Raw genomic sequence first — 8,733 nt, 5'->3', positions numbered from 1 at the left:
ATGAAAAGTTCCACCCTTTGGTTTAATAACACAGTAAAAAGAAGAAAAAAAAAAAGCAGTGGTGACCACAGTGTGTGTGTGTGTGTGTGTGTGTGTGTGTGTGTGTGTGTGTAATAGACAAGTTAGCAATGGGTCACAATCCTATCCCCATCTGTTTTGCATATGGACATGATGATATATCCACCATCTTGCTGCATTTAACACACACGCACACGCACACACACACCCCTCTGTAAATTCCACTGGTCTTAAATATATCTATGCCAGAACATACAGAAAGTTTAAAAAATTAGACTGAAAACATTCCAAAATGCAATTTTTCACAATGCAACACAATTAATATTTATTGCTAATTTTCAATGTAAGCTTTTAAGACAGAATGGTAGTTATGTTTTATCAGACCAGCTATCCTAAACAAGCATAGCTACCATACCATATGTAATTACTGATTGCAAATCAACTTAACTTCATCTCTGTTTCAGTTCTGATTTGGCAGAAGAATGCAAAGCACTGTTGCACAATTCAGATGTTATACTAAACTAGAAGCTGATTTCATCATGAATTCTTTATGGCATCTTTCCAACTGGTATTGTTATCATCATTTTCACCATTAAAGCTTGTAAGATCTCTAATACTCATGTCAGCATGAAATATGCCACAGAGGAGAGGCAGCTTTATTAATGGAATCTGACAGACTTCAGTTATCCAACTGTATCCTGCTGCCCTTTTGTCTCTTCCTCAGCTGCTTGCTTCATACTGAAAGTGCCCTATTAGTCAGCAGTCAAAGACAGGAATGGTTAAGTATTACTAAAATGATTTTAATGAGACAATAAAACATTTCTGGAGAAAACTAAGTAATAATGCAGAGAAAGTTCCAAAGACTTAAACTTAACTTATCTTGTTGCTGTTTCCTTTTCAGTGATAACTTAAAGACAGAAAACTGATAGCACAGTTATCTGAATTTAAAATTTCTGGCAAGGAAGACGCCATAGGCTTCTGCATTATTTACAGTACTGAGATCTAGTTAACATAGAAGAGCCTATCTGTAGCAAATTGAGGTTCATCTAGATTAGCATCCCGAGTCAAAAGATAACCAGTTATCTGCTTCTGGAAAGGCACATAAAGTGTTTAAGCCAAAGTCACCAATGGGGAAACCTGGAAGCATCAACATGAACACGAGCAAAATAGTGAGGAAGAGCTATGTGACTCTGTGCTGAGACTGCACAATATATGGAATCATAAAATAACAAATGTTCTGTGTTCAATAACCCACTAAGTCATAAAAGAATTAACCAGTGTTTTACTTAGCATAGTGTCCAAATCCAACTATTAGGATTGCAATTGACTTGATTAAGCATTCTGTGTATATCCAGCCTTGAAAAATATAGAAAAGGAGAGAGGTACAATTTTTGCTTTGTTGAAAGTGGGTTCGTGAATCGAGAAAAAAGGCACAGATAAGCAGCAGCAGTAGCAGCAAATCACCATGTGAGGGAATATAGTGAGAAGGTAGATATCCAGGAGGAAAGGCCCAGAGGAGTAAGAGGCAATTCAACTCAGATATCATGTGTGAAAGAAAGAGGATAAAGACAGGTTCTCCCTAGGAAATTTGGCAAAGAGAAATAAAACAGAAATATGACTGTGCATCTGAAGAAAAACCTCCCAAAATTTCAGGCATAAACAATTAGGTGAGAAAACCAAATTAATTTAAATGCAGAATTTGATTGTAAGACAGAAACATTTAGAACATTGACAGGCAATAAAGTAATTGCAGTAAAAACAACAGTAGCATTACTTTTTAACTGCAGCATTTAAAAGCCACAAAAACTTTGCTAACAATTTTTGTATTTGTTTGTTTGCTGAGGACAACAGAGTAGCTTGAGGACTAACTGGCCTTGGAAGAAAAGTCAATGACATGCATGATTGCTTTCTACAAGAAATGAAGGAATTTAGCAAGGAGGGAAATAGAAGCATCTAATTTTCCAAGTCAGAGATACAGTACTTTGCCACTGAATTAAAGGAATGGAGATTGTAAGTAGAAATCACAGATTTATCCAACTAGACCAGAGGTCTTCAAACTTGACAGCTTTAAGACTTATGGACTTCAACTCCCAGAATTCCTCCTCCAGTCATGTTAGCTCAGGAATTCTGGGAGTTGAAGACCACAAGTCTTAAACTTGCCAAGTTTGAAGACCCTTGAACTAGACCTTCTGTTGGTTTTAAAAGAAACAATATTTAGGGACTGAAGTTGGACCTGAGTCTCAGGATCTCCCTATGGCTGTCATGTTCATTTCTTCATACTAAGATACAATATTATTGGACTTTTCAAACAGATGAAAAAGCAAAGATACTCCCTGCTGTTTTCCACCTAACGCATCTTGTAGGAGTAAATAGTTTCTGTTCCTTTAAGGTAATGTGGTAATCCAAACATTGCCATTAACAGAATCAATGTTGGAGCTTCACATTATCTCACTCTTAACCCCAAAATGTTTTGGAAGCATTACCTTGACATTTTCCTCTGTTATATATTTCTCGGCTTTATCCACCGCATTTTGTCTAATTCGATGCAGAAAAGCCTGCAGGGAAATAAAAAAGATAATTATTTTCAAGCTGAATCTTCTTTAATTTAACTTTATTCTATCTCCTAGCTTTTACAACATGAGCCATGAGATACCAATCTGGCATAAAGGGGAGCTCATTTTAAATACTTATAACCATCAGTTGTAACATTTTGGTATTGGGACTCCACACATTTCGATAAAAGCATCTTTTTCAAGTTGCTTGCAGCTTGTCTGACAACAAGCAGCTTTCTTCAGAAGCACTGGTGGTACTTAATTTTGCTTAGACAATTGACACTACTGGCACACCAAAGGAAACTATTGTTTGCTTAACCTCTCTGAAGCTCCCTTTAGTCCTATAAAAAGGTGACTGTTCTGCATTGATTAGGGAGGTGCAATGTCTGGATCTCATCAGGCAAAAAAATCTGTGTCAAGTTAGGGGGAGGTAGGACAGAGTAGAACTGAAGCGCTTAACCAAACGGAGAGAGGAAAATAAGGACACTTTGAAACCCACATATAACATATATGTTTATGAAGTCTCCCTCTCCCTACTCCACCTCCCAATTTTCAGCTGCATCTTTGTTTCAGCCACACATCAACACAGAACTACAGAATTGGAAAAGGCCTGTAATGGTATGTGGGAAAGACCTTGAGAGACAGGTCAAAGAAATGCTGCCTAGGTAATGGTCAGATAAGAGAGGGCACAGCTTGCAGAGAGAGAGAGAGAGAGAGGGAGGGAGGGGGGGGGAGAGGAGGGGGGGTGACATACCAATAAAGTTAATTTTTCCAAATATAATTGGAGTTAGAGATTCAAGGGAATGAGGGAAAGTATCAACAGATGCCAAAATTCTCTTTTAGTCCCATCAATCCATTTTTACTAATGGCGAATGGGATTCAATTTTCAACACTCTCAATAATTTAGAATGGGGAAAACAACTGCTATTTAGAAAAAGGCTAGCTGCTACTATATTTAGAAAATGAAGCAAAGATCTTTTTAATTCAGGATAAGCTGTGGATAATTCCAGCTAACTGAACATTTATTACTCACAGTCACAATCGCTAACAGAGTACCATAATTTGTCACAACTATAAGGATTGTCCTATGTGATATTCTGCAGTAAAGGATGTGTGTTGCTTCTTGTTCTCATATGCAGTATTAATTACTACTAGTATATTATATATCATCAGCCACAGCCAACAGCTTTATTGATTAAGACTTAAAGTCCAATAATCTCCCAACAGCTATAGTTTCTCTGCTGTGATTTATGGGATGTATAATATATTAAAGTATTCCTTGCCGATAATGCACAAGCTCCTTTGAGGACAGAGTGAGTAGTACTTTGCTTATAATATACAAACTCTGGTTACAGCAGATTTACCACTGTAATGTTCAAACTGTAATACTTTTCTACCCAGTGAGCTGGACCTGGCGAAACCTAGCTGATCTTAGAAACCTAAGCAGGACTGGACTGGGTTAATAGTTGGATGGAAGGCAACCAGGAAATACCAGGGTTATAGGCAAGAGAGGGAAGTTAAGCTGAAGTTGTTGGAGAACAATTGAAGCAGCAAGTCATTCAATGGCAGGCTTTCAGACAAGCACAATGGGATGCAAGTACAATGAGAACAACCCACAGTGACTCAATGAGAATTTAGGATGAAGTAGAACTATCCTACTTCAAAATAATGTCAGGTTTCTAAAGGAACAGAAGCAGCTACCATTCAATTGTACCTTATTTTTTAATGCAAACTGCCTTATATTAACTTCCTGCAAAAAACAATAATAAGGATTTTGACCACTATTTGATTCACCTCACTTAACTTAATGCCTCTTCCCTGTAAACACTTAGTGCAGAAAGACACAGCACAATGGATGCTTATCTAAATTCTTCATCCCTGGCCCTGGTGAAATCATGATGCCAAATTATTTTTATTGAACTTAAATGTTAAAATTAGTAGTCAGCTCTGTTGATAATCAAGATACATATTTATTTTTTCTCTGATGTTCTCAATGAAAGCATGTGTCTGACCCAATTAAATATTTTTATCTTCTAGAGCATCCACAGTCCAGTGTGGATACCAAATTTGTGTAAGTTTTATATACAAGATTTATAGCAGTCAATGGAATACTTGTTTTCAAACTCTACTGGCTACTGTAATCCAATATTTACTTATTTTTTCCAACTTGCTTGACATGACTGTCAGTTTTCCAGTGTCACAGAACATAGATTCATCAAACATCTTGATAAGGTGTAAAATATTTTAGGTCATTTAGATAAATCTTTAAAGAGAAGATATATAATTCTCTGTTATACACTTCTAAAAACCTGAATCAGTGACAACTTGCATGATACCTGATTATCAAGGCCAAGAAACATAGACCAGAGCTTAAGCCTTATAAAGCACAAAGATCATTTAGTTTTCTGAAGATATTTAAAAAAAAGAAAAGTTCACCTTTAGCAACAAATAATATCTATAATTGTTGTTGTACTTTATTTCAGCAAAATAAGTATGAAAATAAGACAAAATTATTTTTAATTCAAATTATTCAACTAAAATTTAATCTTTCTAACATTTAAAAAAAAACAAAAAAAAAACCCCAAGGATAAAGTATTTTTTCTTACTTTATTTATATTTATATGTGGTTTTAAAGTGCTTTGGGTGTTCACTTTGATTAAAAAAGGGCAGCCTATAAATCAAACAGGGAACTAGTTAGGTAGATAAACCTGACCTGTCAAACAAAGACATTTCACAGATATAATAGTTTCTTTCTTCACTGAGTTTCTGTCAAAAGCAAAAATAGAAGTGGGTTCCAAACAGAAATGACATTTCTTGACCTCCATAAATTTTTATGAATGAACCATGGCTACAACTGAACAATTTCACATGGAAGCTTCTTAAGTAACCAGGAAGAAAAATTTAAAAAACTTTCCAGTACTTGAGCTTGCTGCTAAATCTCTCAGAGTATCTACTGTATGTAAACTTTTATGTTTAAGGTAAGGCAGTTTATCCCCAGTTTGCAGAAGAAATGGATGACGAGGAATGAAAGATACTGAAGGCTGAATTGAAATGTGAACCAGTTACCTCCCATGATGTGGTTATTTTCTTGAGCTTCAATGCTAGATTGCTACAAGATAAGCAGGCAGCAGCCAAAATTTTGAATAGTGTTTTCTATAGTCTATTAGCACAACAGGCAAACTGCTATTCTATTTAAAATGGGTATGAATTGTTGTTCAACTATCTTCATGTCACTCCTGATAATTAACTATAGAAGACATCCTTGTCTGTTTGCATTATTAACAGAAAATATAAAATAGCTCCACAGACCTATCTGTAAATTGCAAAGAGCATTTGTCTGTGTGTAAAAATACATTGAGAAATTGGAAGAAATTCAGAGCACTTGGAAAACAATTTTCCACACCAGAGATGGAGCATGTATTCTTATATGAACTTTCATAATTGGCATTTCCTTAAATTTTATGTGAAATGTTATGCACTGTATGGAATTTTTTTAAGAAAAATACTGCAGACTGACACAGAAACAGAATAAGATAAATTTAATATTTTTTAAGAAGTGAGAAATTCTATAGATCTATATGCCACATCTCACGTATCATATTAGCTATCACAATCAGACAGATAAGTTTGTTTCAATGATGCAGAATATTTTTTTCTGTTTGTTTTAGGTACTCAGCTTTGATTACAATGTTAAATCTGCACATAACTGCATACTCAAATAAGGTGGGCAGGTAGTAATTGACTAACAACCACAATCAAGTCCAAAATTTCTGTTGCTAAGTGAGACATTTGTTAAGTGAGTCTTACTATCAGCATTCCAGAAAACCTTGACTCCAACAGATAACTCTGAGACAGACATCTGCTCAAAGGTTCCTTTTATTAGAGTAGTAAACTGGCACATCTGGGAAATCCCGAATCTCTTATTATGTCTAACCACATACGCTTCAAGAAATTCCCCCCTTCCATTTTCCCAAGCTCAAGAATGTGGCAGTGTGGAAGCGTCTGGTGCTAATATGGCTTCCAAAGCTGACACTTGCACATTTTATGACCTTGTCAGAGTAACTAAGTGAATCACTGCAGTTGATTAGTTAGTAGCCTAACTAATGAACTAGTAAACGAATCTGGTTTCCCCACTGGCTTTGTTTATCAGAAGGTCGCAAAAGGTGACCACATGACCCCATGACACTGCAATCGTCATAAACATGAGCCGGTTCCCAGGCATCCATGAGGATGCTACAACAGTCGTAGATGTGAAAATCAGTCATAACTCACTTTTTTCTGTGCCATTGTAACTTTGAACAGTCATTAGACACACTGTTTTGTGTTGAGGACTACCTGTATTCTCCCTCCATTTGAAAAAGCTGTCAGTACTGCTTTAATGGGAATACTTCAGTGCAGTTATGTTGATAATCTACTCACTTACTTAAATCCAGTGTTTACATACTCACTACACAAAAAAGCACCCTCTCTTCATCAGATATAAACATACAAAAGAACCCTGCTAAGTTTTGGAACTTCCCTCCGGCACACAGCCAGTTCACGGGAACTACAAAGGAATTTTTCTCCACTGTGCTCTTATGAAATGTTCAAATCCTCTAACCGGAAGCCCCTGTTCAAAAGTGGCACTGAAGCCAGTAAGATCTGCTGTCACTTCACTTGATGGCAAATCTCTACACAAACCAGTAATGGCTTTTACCTCCACAGAAGGAATGGAAAGAAGTTGCTAAGATCAAACAATGGGTTCTTAACAAGTGCAGATTTAAAGCCAGGGAGACTGACAAGTGCAGATGGCTCCTGCTGTTTCCAAGAGTCCATGTTCTCTAGCCCTTGCCAAGAACTGGACCAATCTGTCCTGTTCATAACATCAGTAAATCCCTCATGACAGTAAAATTACATATTATGGTCAAGCAACCTGGAAGAGTTTCAGTGGATCTAAATTGCATTAGACTTTCCTGTTGAGGAATGGGCCTGACAGACACTCTCGGTAGATACCCAAACCCCCGCTCTAAATCCATTCATTAAAACTGGGTGTACTAATCCTCAAAGATGTTTAAATAGGTGGATTCAGGAAGGATGTGCAAGAAAACATGTGGAGTAGCATGGATTGCTCTGTTCGGTATTCCAGTCAGGAGTGCCTCTTTTCCATAAATCCATCACCTTAAGTCACAATGATGTTTGTGTAATGTGTTTTAGCAACAATGCCCAAGGGGTAGATTGCAGCATAAGAGAGCTGTAAAGCTCTGTGAAGCGGTATGTAAGTCTAAATGCTATTGTTATTGCTATAAAGCAAGCTAAGCCTGAACACACTTGTTAGTCTGGTCCTCAACTCAAGTTGCTCTCTCTCAGAGGTCTGTGTAGATCATTCAACAAAGTTGCAAAGCCACTACTCAAAAGCTAATCACAACTGCTCTGAAACCTTCTTGTGATTACTTCTACAGGAACAACTGGCCCAGAATGGCTTGTACAAGCTCTTCCTGGGACAAACACTGCACAATGAATAAAATTTGAAGATGGACTTTGCCCATAATCATTGAAAGATGGGTGGCCTACAAATTAAATTACATTAATCAAATTAAATTTCAAATATATTCCTGACAGAGCCACTGACCAATAACACTTTGGTGAAGAAATATTTCTGGTTGCAATGGGAGGGGCTTGAGGAACAACTCAACATTTTTCCATATCTGACTGTAATGGCAAAATATTATATTTATGAAACATGATGATGATAATATCGCCTCTAAAGAAAATGTTGCATGCTTACAGTTTCACATTATAGTATTTACACAATTACATCCCTACAGTCCTCAGCCACAACTAAAAGGAAAATTTGCCTGTTACTCTGAAATTCACAGAAAATAAGTGTTGATTGTAGGAACTTGTTCATCGAATACTTAGTTAAGGAGGACAATCTCTACTTTATTCAAGGCTGAGGAGTAAAACAAAAATACACCTATCTCTCTGAATTCAACAGTTACAATAACAATCTTTATATACCTATAACTAATGTTATATGCTTTCTGCCATGTCCAGTTTGGCCTGGCATAATTTGGGGAAGGAGGGAAGTATTTGCTAAACACTTAAGAAAGGAAGAACAGTGCCAAGTGGCAGAAGCTTTGCAGAGGTTTTGTTTTTCTTTTGCAATTGCAGACAGGGTCTAATC

The 8,733-nt window shown here is 36.6% G+C and overlaps 1 protein-coding gene across 2 annotated transcripts in view; it reads right to left on the bottom strand.

Moving 5' to 3' along the window:
• Positions 1-8,733, bottom strand: part of PREX1 (phosphatidylinositol-3,4,5-trisphosphate dependent Rac exchange factor 1) — a 222,152-nt gene that overhangs the window by 102,951 nt on the left and 110,468 nt on the right. For both annotated transcript variants that reach the window (XM_026697513.2, XM_087929017.1), the window contains exon 2: positions 2,502-2,573. In XM_026697513.2, coding sequence (XP_026553298.2) covers positions 2,502-2,573 — 72 coding nt within the window. The remainder of the gene's footprint in view (positions 1-2,501; positions 2,574-8,733) is intronic.

This window comes from Pseudonaja textilis, chromosome 3, assembly GCF_049901715.1.
Source record: "Pseudonaja textilis isolate UNSWEBS1 chromosome 3, rPseTex1.2, whole genome shotgun sequence".
Classification (NCBI taxonomy): Eukaryota; Metazoa; Chordata; class Lepidosauria; order Squamata; family Elapidae; genus Pseudonaja; species Pseudonaja textilis.
The sequence above is the reverse complement of the archived record's forward strand: the minus strand, read 5'-3'. Positions and strand labels throughout refer to the sequence as shown.